General features: G+C 39.4%; 1 protein-coding gene and 1 long non-coding RNA gene across 2 annotated transcripts in view; one reads left to right on the top strand and one right to left on the bottom strand.

The window, feature by feature from the left end:
- The window catches only part of LOC130273223 (uncharacterized), a 210,857-nt gene that overhangs the window by 19,390 nt on the left and 176,295 nt on the right, over positions 1 to 15,172 (bottom strand). The gene's annotated exons all lie outside the window — the stretch shown is intronic.
- The window catches only part of LOC130273220 (sodium channel protein type 4 subunit alpha B-like), a 488,856-nt gene that overhangs the window by 368,542 nt on the left and 105,142 nt on the right, over positions 1 to 15,172 (top strand). Inside the window, exons 21-22 of the mRNA XM_056519644.1 lie at positions 10,158 to 10,312; positions 14,978 to 15,151. Of these exons, the coding sequence (XP_056375619.1) occupies positions 10,158 to 10,312; positions 14,978 to 15,151 (329 nt within the window). The remainder of the gene's footprint in view (positions 1 to 10,157; positions 10,313 to 14,977; positions 15,152 to 15,172) is intronic.

Raw genomic sequence — 15,172 nt, 5'->3', positions numbered from 1 at the left:
TCATTGAAATGAATGACATACGGGAGCGCATACGAAGGCATACGGGAGCGCGAGGTTTTAGCTCCCCCCTGCCGTATGCGCTCCCGTATGGGAGAAAACGTAGTGTGAACCCACCCTTAGGCTGGGTTCACACTACGTTTTTCAACTACGGTTCCCGCATACATTTCCTATCAAAAACCATATGGGAAAAAAAACGGATGGAACAGTATGGGGAAAAAGTAAACCGTATGCGTTTTTAAACAGTATACTGTTTTTAAAAGTGCATACAGTTCCGTCCGTTTTTATAGAAAAAAAACCCATACATTTTTGAAAATTTTGTCCATTTTTAATGGGAGGGGTCTTGGGTGGGGATTTTAGGATTTAAATGCGCATGTGCAAAGTAAAAACGTATACGTTTCCTATTGACGTCTATGTTAAAAAAAACGTATGCGGTTGCAGTACGGTTTTTAAACCGGAGACAAAATCGTGATCAACCACGGTTTTGACTCCGGTTTAAAAGCCGTACTGCAACCGCATACGTTTTTTTTTTTAACATGGACGTCAATGGGAAACGCACATGTATACGGTTCCATACGGGAAAAACGTATAAGTTTTTACTTTGCACATGCGCATTTGAATCCTAAAGTCCCCACCCAAGACCCCTCCCATTAAAATGGACAAAATTTTCAAAAACGTATGTTTTTTTTTTCTATAAAAACTGACGGAACTGTATGCACTTTTAAAAACAGTATACTGTTTAAAAACGCATACGGTTAACTTTTTCCCATACTGTTCCATCCGTTTTTTCCCATACGTTTTTTTGATAGAAAACGTATGCGGGAACCGTAGTTGAAAAATGTAGTGTGAACCCAGCTTAGGGTGGGTTCACACTACGTTTTCTCCCATACGGGAGCGCTCCCGTGTGTCATTCATTTCAATGAGCCGGCCGGAGTGAAACGTTCGGTCCGGTCGGCTCATTTTTGCCCCGTATGCGCTTTTACGCCCGGACCTCAAACCGTGGTTCACCACAGTTTTAGGTCTGGGGGGAAAGCGCATACGGCGCAAAAATGAGCCGACCGGACCGAACATTTCACACCGGCCGGCTCATTGAAATGAATGACACACGGGAGCGCATACAAAGGCATACGGGAGCACAAGGTTTTAGCTCCCCCTGCCGTATGCGCTCCCGTATGGGAGAAAACGTAGTGTGAACCCAGCCTTAATAGCATCTGTGCACAGGTGACACGAATAGCATTGAATATCTGGTGACAATGGTTCCTGCCAAGGGGTCGGATATAAAATGAACAGTCACTTTATGAAGTTGATATATTGGAAGCAGGAAAAATGGATAAGCATAAGGATCTGAGTGACTTTGATAAGGGTCAAATTGAGATGTCTAGACAACTGAATCAGAGAATAATTGGTTTTAAAGATATTCTATTCTTTAATGGGGTTCCACAGTAATCTAGAATTAAGTTATTATGGGCATGGAGAAATATACAGTATACCATATGTGTGAAAAGGACATAGGGCTTGAGTCTTTAGCCATGTTTGGGCTAGCTGCTGTGAGGACAAACCTTCTTAGGGAATATTCACACTATTACATTTCATGTATTTTTTTTATTTACTTACCTGATCCAAACTGTTTGGCACCTTGTTTCACGTCTATATGTGTCTTGTTGTCCATTTTTAATACTAATGCCTTTTGTACCAGGCCTTGGTGTGACTTGTACTTCCTACAGCTACATGATGATAATAGTTTGTTCTAGTTTTTAGGTTCTGAAACTTAAAGGGGTACTCCGCCCCTAGACATCTTATCCCCTATACAAGCGGTGGGACCCCTGCGATCAGACATCTTTTCCCCTATCCTTGGATGGGGGGATAAGATGTCTAGGGGCAGAGTACCCCTTTAAGGCCACATTACCACATGCTGGTGAGTGCATGTGGCTCAAATCCCTTTATGCGTTCACTGGCATGTGAGAACACAGCCTAAAATAAACAAATAAATATTGATATCAATGTATTATACATTAAAGGGGCATTCCCATGTGGCTAAAACATAGCTTGCAAAACAGGCCGAATTAGTGACTTGTGAATACCTCTTTAAAAAAGTAATGCATACTCATTTCGATCTCTTATACAAAATATGTCTCCCCTGCATACATACATATCATAACCTTATTCTAGATTATTGTGGAACCTCCCTATATGCAATATTCATGTGCACACATTTTCATGGAGTAACAGAGCATTAGCATTATCTCCACCCTGTGTAAAGATATTATTGTTACATTAAATCACAAGGACTATACTTGAGCCTTCTTGTTTCCTAAATAAATTCGATCTTAATCGGTTGATATAATTGTTACTTTTGTAGATACAAACTTCCAGGACAATTCAGGTAAATCTTTTGCAAGCGCTTTGAAATCAAATAACCATTTGGTATGTAACCTTTCTGAAAGTAACCAAATAGCTGCACATGCCCCCATATTCCCCTTGTGACATTAACTGTATTCATAAGGCTATTTAAAAGTGCCATTAAAGTTAATGCACAAAACTGCATATTTTTGCACATTGCTGTTATCTTTTCAGCTTGCACCGAATGACTCAAAAGCTTCTTTCCAAAAAAGAAAATGTCAGACCTATTTAATTTATTAACAGGAGGCAGAAAGGTGAAATCTAATAATAAAATTGCCTTATAACCGGCAAAGAACATGGGATTAAATTTGGGTTAATAGTAAAGTTTTTGTTTTCAAACTAATGTAAGGTCCTAGAATATAACATTTCTCGTCATCCTAACAACGTGTCTTATTGTCACCCCCATGGCATTGTGCAAAAATATCATGTGTCATATTCACAATGAAGCATTTAGTACCTGGATTGTAATCTACCCTTCACCCTAGTAAAAGCACTGAACTACATGCATGGGCTGTAATAGACTAATACTTAGCAGAATGATATTTAAGGTAGCAAGCTGGCCATACCATTTACTATTTTCATTCTTTGTCTTGACATGCTAGCCAGGTACCTCTTATCACTGTCAACATACGCCTGTGATAAGGGCAAACTGTCCCTTAAAGGAACATGTCTATTTTATTTAGGAAGGGTTGTCCTTTATAATAAAAGGCTATTTTTTCATCCAGTGTTTCAAGCTTATGATTTCATCTATATCTGAACCAAAAAATGTTTTACCATTTTAAGCATTATTATATGAATCATATGCTGTGATGGTTTGTAGTCAACCAATTCAGATATTTAAAAAAAAGTAGGGTAAAGAAACTGCACAGAAGCAGATTGTCATCTCTATCCTAAGGGTGTATTCACACATACAGTATTCTTCACATATTTCAGTTGCAGGATTTGAAGCTGCAGATTTCAATGCAAATTTAATGACTGAGCACCGCTTCAAATCTGCAGTTTCAAATCCTGCACATTAAATATGCACAGGAAGGATACTCTACGTGTGTATAGACCCTAAGACATAAGCATGAGAATAAATGATGCAATGTATTAAAGAGAAATTCTCCGATTTAGGTGGTTATGTACATTAGATAGAAGTAGGTTGATGGTTGAACCACATTTGAGTAAATCATTGGCTGATGAACGATCCTTATGCATTTTAGTCCATATTGGTTGTTACAGCTGTCCATATATAATCTATAGCACCAAATGAAAACCATCTTTATGGGAAAGATTCGGACATTAAAGGATCATTTCCTGAATAAAAATCTTCCATTCAACTATTGGCCAGCTTCCTAGATAATAACAGTTATCAGTTGGCTGAAAAAATTGTTCATTGTTAAATTTCACTCAACGAATTATCGTTGTGGCTGAAATTGTTCATTTCTATCTATATTTATGTTTAACATAATACAGGAGGAACTCACCACTCTTGTCAAAATTATACATAAGCATTTATTACAACTCAGGCAATCCAAAAATGTCCATATGTGATGTTTTGATCCAAAGCTTACAGACCTTCTTCAAACCCTGAAATAAAGGCAAAGCATGGTCTAAAAGAGATCACCAATAGGATTTGTTCTGTTAAAACCCTCCAAAAACTCGGTCCTGGACTGAAGTACCTTTGGCCATCAAATCATTCTGAAGGCCTTACCAACTTTTTGTAAGTTCACTCAAAAGTTACCTTTGTGCCCCAAAATCTAGGTACTCTATTGTGGCCCACAGAAGATCCTCTGGTACTCTGTGCCAATCCAAGCCTTATTTTACCATTAATGATCATTGTTTTGTATGTATTGCAGTGTTTAAAGAAGGTCGATAAGTTTTGATGGAAATGTCGTAAGTGATATTTGTTGGATTGCCTAATTTGCAATAAATGCAAAGTTTAAGATGGACAGGAGTGCAGCTGCCATGACAACCCATCAGCACCCAATAATTATGTCACTGCAGGGGACTGGGGTACAGAGGAAGCACCTTTTTTATGTGAAACTTCTTAGGTACCATAGTCAATATTGATCGTGACATCTAAGGAGCTAAATGTCTAGACAGCTCTGATCCAAGATGCTGCAGCGGGTTGTCAGCTGTAAGTTACAACTGATGCCCCGTGTGCCATCCCCATGATGTAGACTCTATGGAATGGTTCACAAAGACAGTGAACACCTCATTGTATTATGTTGTGTGGTGAAAAAGAGCTTAAAAAGGAGAAACAATGCAGAGTTCGAATGAATGCTCCAGAATGATTTCATGCTGAACACTGCTGCATAATATAATAGACATGTCAGAAAAGGCGAAAGGTCCTTTTTAAGACATTATTTTAATATTCTCACAGGTCCACCAAAAGTAAAGCCATTTAAATGCTATCCTTATGAGTCTTATTTTTTGGCTTTTCAGCATGTGGCACTGGCAGTTCCTTGCAGTGATCAGATTGTACCTAAAGTTTAATGTGAAATATGAAAGCAATAAATTCTGTTGTTGAACAATAGAGCTCTTACATATTGTGCCCAAAGGCAAAAAGTTGTAAATCATAAGTTGTACAAGATTTGTGTATTACATTACTTGACTCTTTTGGGGAGATATTGAGTTTGCTGAAATGATGCCTACATTGTAATTGTGTGTTCTATGAAATTAGTATATTATATAATATCCACGAGATTAATAACCACAGTTGGCCCCACCACTGGGATGCCATCCCTAGAACTGGGTTTTAAACACTATGGAGACCTTTATCATTGGTGCAAATTTTTGAGCAATGCTAAACCTGCTGTGCGCGTGTGTGGTTATGAATTATGCTTTGTATGTGCGCAAATGACTGGAAGCCCCTGGATAGTGCAAAAAGGGGGAAAGCTCAAGATATTCCAAGGTCAGCTGGTCACTGGAGTAGATTTGTGCAAAAATAATTTTAGCTCAAGTGATAAATTCAGCTACATCCCCTTTAAAGGGGTACTCTGGTGAAAAAAATATATTTTTTAAATCAACTGGTTTCAGAAAGTTAAACAGACTTGTAAATTACTTCTATATAAAAAGCTTAATCCTTTCAGTACTTATCAGCTGATGTATGCTAAACAGGAAGTTGTATTTCTTTTTGGAGTTCTTTTGTGTCTGACCCCAGTGCTCTCTGCTGACACCTCTGTCCATGTCAGAAACTTTCCAAAGTACAAATCCCCGTCGCAAACCTCACCTGCTCTGGAAAGTTCCCGAGAGCACTGTGGTCAGACTGAAAAGAACTCCAAAAAGAAATACAACTTCCTCTGTAGTATACAGCAGCTGATAAGTACTGAAAGGATTCAGATTTTTAAATAGAAGTAATTTACAAATCTGTTTAACTTTCTGGTACCAGCTTATTTGATTATTTTTTTCACCAGAGCAACCCTTTAAAGGGGTACTCTGCCCCTAGACATCTTATACCCTATCCAAAGGATAGGGGATAAGATGTCTGATCATGGGGGTCCCACTGCTGGGGACCCCCGGGATCTCGGATGCAGCACCCCGCTGTCATTACGGCACAGAGCTATCTCGCTCCATGCATATTGACTGCATTGATTTGTACCAAAATTATAATTTAATTTTGCACTATTATGTTGTCTGTGCTGACTTTATACATTTTCTTCTTGTGCGCTTAAAGGGGTACTCCCGCCCCTAGACATCTTATCCCCTATCCAAAGGATAGGGGATAAGATGTCTGATCGTGGGGGTCCCCAGGATCTCGGCTGCAGCACCCCTCTGTCAATAGTGCAGAGAGCAAACTCGCTCTGTGCGTAATGACGGGCAGTACAGGGGCTGGAGCATCGTGATGTCATGGCTCCGCCCCCTCGTGAGGTCACGACCCACCCTCTTAATGCAAGTCTATGGGAGGGGGCATGTCGACCACCATGCCCCCCCCCCCATAGACCTGCATTGAGGGGGTGGCCGTGGCGTCACGAGGGGCGGAGCCGTGACATCACGATGCTCCAGCCCCTGTACTGTCCGTCATTACGCACAGAGCGAGTTTGCTCTCTGCACTATTGACAGAGGGGTGCTGCAGCCGAGATCCTGGGGACCCCCACGATCAGACATCTTATCCCCTATCCTTTGGATAGCGGATAAGATGTCTAGGGGCGGGAGTACCCCTTTAAGCGCACAAGAAGAAAATGTATAAAGTCAGCACAAACAACATAATAGTGCAAAATTAAATGATAATTTTGGTACAAATCAATGCGTAAAATAACAGTCTGCGCAAACAATTTTGCAAGTGCATGCCAATTGTTAAATTCCCCCATGTGTTCCTCCTCAATGCATGACTTCAGTAAGGAGTAAGGTACAGTGGCAGTCCTGCATACATCCTGTGCTCCCAGTGAATATATTCCTTCTATTATGACACAGAGAAATCTGATAAAACATTTTTACGACCTTAATCTTTAGAGTTTGAGAGATTATCGTTGAGTGCTGCCAGTTCTGCTCACTCTTAGTTCAGCACCAATTCAGCCGTAAGCCCAATGTATGAGATACAATGTCAGCAGTAATATCAAGCCATTTCCCTGTTTAGTCTGTATTATTAATCAGATTTTTTTTCTCTAAGGGTCCGTTCACATGGGCGGATTACCTGCGGAATTTCCACAGCGGATTTTGCTGCCCTTGACTTCAATGGGTCAGCAGAAAATCTGCAAAAGAGGCAGATTTGCAGATTTTATGAGTCTCCATACATTATATGGATGACCTTTGAGCAGCCGGTGGAAATGTATAGCCAGACTTTCCTGACTGTAACTGCTGATCACTAGGGATTGGAGAAGCTGAATTTCTGCACTGCTTTCTTTGTGAGACCATCCCATTAAATCATATCCACAGCTGTATTATTGGTGCCCTTTCCAATGGAAATTTTTTTTTTTTTTTAACATTCCCTTCAGCTGTATACCTTCTCACTTCATGGCTGCTGTTATACTGTGGTCCGCTGTTATGCAGAGGCTGCAGTGATATCATGTCCTCAGTGATGTCCATTCGTAGGACTAAATCATCCCGTAGTTGTAATTAATATCCTTGGATCGATGTATGACACTGCAGGAAGACAGAGAGAGAATTCAGCCACTAAGTGTAATAGAAATGTCTTCTAATTCTATACAAATTTCCAGTATTCTTTTTAAATGCTTAAGTCTCAGAAAGCTACTTTAACATTAGTGAACTCACTCATATAATCTGCTAAAATATGGTGTAGGACACTAATAGCCTTCCTGAGTGAACTTAAAGGGGTTATCAAGGAAAATTTTTTTTTTATATATCAACTGACTCCAGAAAGTTAAACAGATTTGTAAATTACTTCTATTAAAAAAAAATCTTAATCCTTTCAGTACTTATGAGCTTCTGAAGTTAAGGTTGTTCTTTTCTGTCTAAGTGCTCTCTGATGACACGCCCAGTATAGAAGAGGTTTGCTATGGGGATTTGCTTCTAAACTAAGCGGTTCCCGAGACCCGTGTCATCAGAGAGCACTTAGAAAGAAAAGAACAACTCAACTTCAGCAGCTCATAAGTACTGAAAGGATTAATATTTTTTAATAGAAGTAATTTACAGATCTGTTTAGCTTTCTGGAGCCAGTTGATATATATATATATATATATATATATATATATATATATATATATATATATATATATATATAAAAAGTTTTTTCCGGGATAACCCTTTTAAACTTTGTCTTAAAGAAATTAAACAAAAAATACTGTAAAACAAACAAAAAATCTCTCTGGTTATGGAATATGACAAGGCCCTAAGTATTTTATATAAAATAATATCAGGCTATCATTGTGTTCAAGTTGTGAGTATATTATATTATAAGATTCTAGTATTAAAAAATAAAATCAGATAAATACCAGCGCTTTAGTGCTGGTATTTATCTGATTTTATTTTTAATACTAGACACTTTGTTATGGTATACGGGGAACCATGAAAAATACCTGGCAGTTACACATCAAAGAATCTCGGAAGCGCTGGTATAATTATATACATTTTTATATTATAAGACTCTATTAGTCTCACCAAAAGATTTTCGTTTATTTATTAATGTATTTCTTATATAAGCCAATGGTATTTATTAGTATATATTTCACAACAGATTCAATATCGCTGTCATGCTTCTTGAGCAATAGCTACTGTGCGTCCAAATGAGCTAAGATGCTATTCATGATATGTATTAACTTTAACACTGTAATATTATGAAATTCAGAAAAATGTGATGTTGCCTGCTGCACACCCAATAGACACCCCCAGCATTGATTTATAAAGACACCATTGTGGTTATTTTGCCGAGCTCAACATATGGCAATGTTCTTAAAGGGGTACTCGGGTGGAAAACAATTTTTTTTTTCATATCAACTGGTTCCAGAAAGTTAAATAGTTTTGTAAGTTACTTCTATTAAAAAAATATTAATTCTTCTAGTTCTTATCAGCTGCTGTATGCTCCAGAGGAAGTTGTGTAGTTATTTTCTGTCTGACCACAGCGCTCTATGCTGACACCTCTGTCTGTGTCAGGAACTGTCTGGAGTAGAAGCAAATCCCCATAGCAAACCTATCCAGCTGTGGACAGTTCCTGACATGGACAGAGGTGTCAGCAGAGAGCACTGTGGTCAGACAGAAAAGAACAACTCAACTTCCTCTGGAGCATAAGTACTGGCAGGATTAAGATTTTTTAATAGAAGTAATTTACAAATCTGTTTCTGGCACCAGTTCATATGAAAAAAAAAATGTTTTCCACCGGAGTACCCCTTTAAAGGGTACCTCTCATCAAATAAACTTTTGATATATTTTAGATTAATGAATGTTGAATAACTTTCCAATAGCATGTTAATGAAAAATATGCTTCTTTCTATTGTATTTTTCCCGATCAGTCCTGTCAGCAAGCATTTCTGACTCATGCTGGAGTCCTAAACACTCAGAGCTGCCAGCCTGCTTTGTTCACAGCCAAACAGGCTATGAACAAAGCAGGCTGGCAGCTCTGAGTGTTCTCCTTTGTGAACAAAGCAGACTGGCAGCTGGTAGTGTTTAGGACTCCAGCATGAGTCTGAAATGCTTGCTGCCAGGACTGGTAGGGAGACCCCTAGTGGTCATTTCTTCAAAGTGGAAAATTAAATAGAAAGAAGCATATTTTTTAATAACATGCAATTGTGAAGTTATTCTGCATACATTAATCTATAATATATCAAAAGTTTTTTTTGATGAGAGGTACCCTTTAAGCCCTATAAAAAAATAAATAGATTGCAGGCCAAGCATGTGTGCTTCCTCTCTCTTCATTTTGAGGACATCGAAACTCTATTATTGGGGTCAGTGGGGGGGCTCACTGCGATTGAACCCCACGATCAGCGAATTATCCCCTATTAACATGATATCTGTGGATAGGGGATAGCTTTCTTTGATGAGAATGCCTCTATAAGAAAGTGTGGCTATTTTAGAGTACTACATCATGACCACACATCCTATGCGACTTTGCTAAGCAATACTCTACATGACTACAATATAGCCATGACCAAATAAAAAGACTATGACCCACATTTATCAAACTGTGTGAGAGAAAAAGTGGAGAGGTTTTCTCACAACGACCAATCACAGCCCAGGTTTCTCTTTACCAGAGCTCGTTAGCTGAGCTGTGATTGGTTGCTGTGGAAAAATCTCACACGGTTTGATAAATCTGGGCCTATGTCATTAAACTCAACATATTTTACATCCCTGGCCATTATTCATTTGATGTTTTTACTTTTTAGGCTGCATACGGTATTGTCCATGCTGTCAGGTTGACATCACGAAAGGAGTTGGTAAAATATGGTGGAAAATAAGGAAGACTTGCTTCAGGATAGTCGAACACAACTGGTTTGAGAGTTTTATCATCTTCATGATTCTTCTCAGCAGTGGAGCATTGGTAAATATCACTCTTTATCTTTGGATTGCATAACATTTTCTTAGTTTATTTTATATTTAACTAGCTGAGTACCTGGTGTGGCCTGGTCTTCCTACCTAAACCTTGTGGTAGAGGAAAAGCAACAATATCCCTCATATATATCTCATATCCCAACCTTATATCCCAACCTCATGTCCCACCCTTGTATCCTGACCCCATATCTCAACCTTATATCCCAACCTCATGTCCCATCCTCATACCCTGACCCCATACTCCGTTCTCGTATCCTATCCTCATACCCTGTCCTCCGATCCAATTCTCAAATCCCGTCCTCATATCCTGTCTTCATATCCCAATCTTATATCCCATCGTTACATCTCATACTTATTTCCCCGTCCTCATATCCTATCGTCTACACTAATTATTCTCCGCAACTGCCTTCTGGACAGTTGGCAAGATGTTTACAAGTCATAGAAACCTAGAAACATAGAATGTGTCAGCAGATAAGAACCATTTGGCCCATCTAGTCTGCTCAATAATCTGAATCCTATGTATAGCCCCTGGCCCTATCTTATATGGAGGATAGCCTTATACCTTTCTCTATCTTATATGAAGGATAGCCTTATACCTATCCCTATCTTATATGAAGGATAGCCTTATGCTTATCCCATGCATGCTTAAACTCCTTCACTGTATTTGCAGCGACCACTTCTGCAGGAAGGCTATTCCATGCATCCACTACTCTCTCAGTAAAGTAATACTTCCTGATATTACTTATAAACCTTTGCCCCCTAATTTAAAACGACGTCCTCTTGTGGTAGTCTCGGGCAAGTTATGCTGGAACATACATACATATGTTAAGATTCCCCTCCTCATATCCCGTCCTTATATCCTGACCCCATATCCCATCATCATACATTGTCCTCATATCTCAACCTTATGTCCTGTCCTCATGTCCTGTCCTCATGTCCCGTCCCCATGTCCCGTCCCCATGTCCCGGCCCCATGTCCCGGCCCCATGTCCCGGCCCCATGTCCCGGCCCCATGTCCCGGCCCCATGTCCCGTCCTTATATCTCGTCCCATATCTCAACCTCATATCTCAACCTCTTATCTCAATCTTTACAAACACAATCACACACACACACACACACACACATATATATAGATATATATCTCTACTGGACAACCTCATCTGCCATGTAATGCACAAGACCCTGCTTTTATCTCTATGGCGCCCATATCCCTTATACACCTGACATATGTTGCCCTGTTTGGATGCCCCTTTTAACCCAAGTTACTCCTTTAATATTTTCCTTAAAAATAAAATATTTCTTTAACTTCTTATGCTTGAAGTACTGACATAAATGTGTATTCACAGAGCGTCATCATTTATGTCAGTCCTTTCCCAGATATGTTTATCTCAATCATGATTCGCAGATAAATGTATGTATGGTCCACGCTTCTTCCAAAGCAAATCGCGCCTTGTTAATCCGTCGCCTCTCATTACCCCCCGGTCACAATGACTGAAATAGATGCATGTGCACAATGTGATTTACATTACGTAGAAATAATTTCCAGTCACTTTTTTTTTTCCCTTGAACTTCTGTTTTCTCACATCTCTAGAAATGGAATGATTCTGCTTCGGTAATAGATAAAGTCCCCTTGGGTGACACAGATATGATCTTATTAGATGTCCTTCCTGTACGGCATGGGTGTAATCTCATTGACTAAAATGATGTCATGTTTTACCGAAACAGAATTTCTAACCGCTCCTTCTTTCTTCTGATAATATTACAGGGACCTAGGTTTTTCAGTTTGATCTAGAGCAGCGGTCTCTAAACTGTGTACTTCCAGATGTTGCAAAACTATAATTCCCAGCATGCCCGGACAGACAACGGCTGTCCGGGCATGCTGGGAGTTGTTGTTTTACACCATCTGGAGGTCCACAGTTTGGAGACCACTGATCACATATTACAATGTATGGCAATAAGTGAAATAGATTTACATGTTCGCAAATGAATGTTATTATTTTTATTATAAAAAAATTATAAATGAAAACATTTTTATTAATTAATTAGTTAAATGGGGACTGTCAGATACAAAATCTTTTGATATGCTGTATTCTGGTAAATCTCTGACGTTCTGTGCTAAGTAGTCTAGTAGGTGGTTCTATCAAGTGACTGATTGTCAGCTAGCTGTGTATATGTGAGCATATAGAGAGAGCTGTCAATTACTAAGTAGGACCGCCCACATGACTACTTAGTACATGAATAAATAACAAGTTATCCTTGAATTTTCCCCACAAAAATGTATATCAATCTGCTCAGCTCCTCCTGCCCCTGCATTTGGGGTTCCATTTCGCGTTCCCTTTAGCAGCTGTATGCTAGAGAGAAAATTATTTTCTTCTTGAATTTCTTTTTTGTCTTGTCCACAGTGCTCTCTACTGACACCTCTGTCCGTGTCAGGAACTGTCCAGAGCAGCATAGGTTTGCAATGGGGATATTCTCCTGCTCTGGACAGTTCCTGACACGGACAGAGATGTCAGCAGAGAGCACTGTGGACAAGACAAAAAAGAAATTCAGAAAGAAAATAATTTCTTCTGTAGCATACAGCTGCTAAGAACTACTGGAAGGGTAAAGATTTTTTTTTTTACAGAAGTCATTTACAAATCTGTTTAACTTTCTGGCACCAGTTGATTTAAAAAAAACTAAAAAATGTTTTCCACCGGAGTACCCATTTAAAGGAACTTTCCATGGACATTTCGATTTTTAGCCTATCCTTACCATTGCTTATGAGGCACAGCTCCATACATTTCTTTATAGCAATTGTGTCTGTTACTACAGCTTGTCCGTTTACCTAAAGGAGTATTCCAGGTACTAAAAATATTTACTGTGCTGGGGCTACCATGAAAATAAAAAAAAAAATATATATATACAGTGGTCCCTCAACATACGATGGTAATTCGTTCCAAACGACCCATCGTTTGTCGAATCCATCGTATGTTGAGGGATCCGTGCAATGTAAAGTATAGGAAGCTGTACTCACCTGTCCCCGTCGCTCCCGATGCTGTCCCGCTGCTCCGGTGTCTTCTTTGCGATCCTCCGGTGTCTTCCGCATCTTCTGCAGGGTCCGGACCTCGCTTTCTGGTGACGTTATTACGCTGCTGCGCCGGCGCGGCGTGCATAGTGACGTAATAACGACACCAGAAAGCGAGGCCCGGACCCTGGAGAAGATGCGCAAGACACCGGAGGATCGCGAAGTGGAGCAGGAGCAGCGGGGATAGGTAAGCGAACCTGTCCGGGATGCCTAAACTACTATCCGACAGCAGCTTAAGCATTTTGCGCTGTCGGATAGCAGTTTATGCGATGGCCCCAACATATAAAAGCATCGTATGTCGATGCTGACATCAACATGCGATGGCCTCTGAGAGGCCATTGTATGTCGATTTTATCATATGTCGGGGCCATCGTAGGTCAGGGGGTTACTGTATACTTAATCGCTCTCTCGGAGGCCCCATGTGAAGTCTTCTGGTCCTCCACATAAAGATCCAGCTGCTACTTCCTAGAAGTACTCATCTTGGCAGTGATGTCCTGCTCAGCCAAGAAAGTTAAATTGATTTGTATATTACTTCTATTTAAAAATCCTTCCTGTACTTATCAGCTGCTGTATGATCCACAGGAAGCTCTTTTCTTTTTGAATTTCCTTTCTGTCTCACAACAGTGCTCTCTGCTGACACCTCTGTCCATGTCAGGAACTGTCCAGAGCAGGATAGGTTTGCTATGGGGATTTGCTCCTACTCTGGACAGTTCCTGACATGGACAGAGGTGTTAGCAGAGAGCACTGTTGTCAGAAAAGAAATTCAAAAAGAAAAGAATTTCCAACTGATAAGTACTGGAAGGATTAAGATTTTTAAATAGAAGTAATATACAAATCTATTTAACTTTCTGGCACCAGTTGATTAAAAAAAAATATATATATTCCACCGGAGTACCCCTTTAACATTTGCTTGCTGAAACCAAAATATACATAAGAATTAGGTAACATTCCATACCTATTCAAATGCCCCTTTTCAGCAGGTATGTTCTATATTTTTACCTAAATACTGTACTGTATATCTCCTCCCAAAATATGACTTATGCACCAAAATGTTTTCTTTTTCTACCACAGTTTGGTGAATGTATAGTCCCTGGAGATAATATTTACTAAAGGAGTACTTCTTTATACTGGTGCACAGGATGGCTCATTGATGATTATGAGGCTCCGATGGTGTCCTGAATTGCCTAAACCCACATAACCTAAATCAAATAGTTTTGTTACGACTAAGACATTGGCCAGTGATTAATTTCTCCATATACATTGTATAACTGGCGGTTTCACTTCCTTCATATTGTTTTTCTTATGTACAGTTTTGCCCACTGTAGTCTTTGTCAGTGGTCTAGTAATAAATGCCATTATTATCAGCGCGGGTGTTCTCTTTTATAAAGTTGTCATGGTTAGTCATAATTTAGCTACGGGTCAAAAAGAAAACACAGTGCTTATTAAGTTAGCAAAACTCTTTCTGTTGCCATAGGGATGAAAAAGCAGGACTTTAGTTCATAATTTACAGTATGTCAACTATATGTTTCAGACTCAATTCTGTTTTCAAGTTTTCTTTCTTTCTTTTTTTTTTTTTTTTTTTTTTTTCAGGCATTTGAAGATATTTATATCGACAAGAAAAAAGCTCTGAAAATTATTTTGGAGTATGCCGACAAAGTGTTCACATACGTCTTTGTTCTTGAGATGCTCCTTAAATGGGTGGCCTATGGCTTCAAGAAGTACTTTACCAATGCATGGTGTTGGCTGGATTTCTTCATAGTTGGTGTAAGTATTGTGCTATTTTTA

This window comes from Hyla sarda, chromosome 5, assembly GCF_029499605.1.
Source record: "Hyla sarda isolate aHylSar1 chromosome 5, aHylSar1.hap1, whole genome shotgun sequence".
Lineage (NCBI taxonomy): Eukaryota > Metazoa > Chordata > Amphibia > Anura > Hylidae > Hyla > Hyla sarda.
This window is presented reverse-complemented; position numbering and strand designations above follow the sequence as displayed.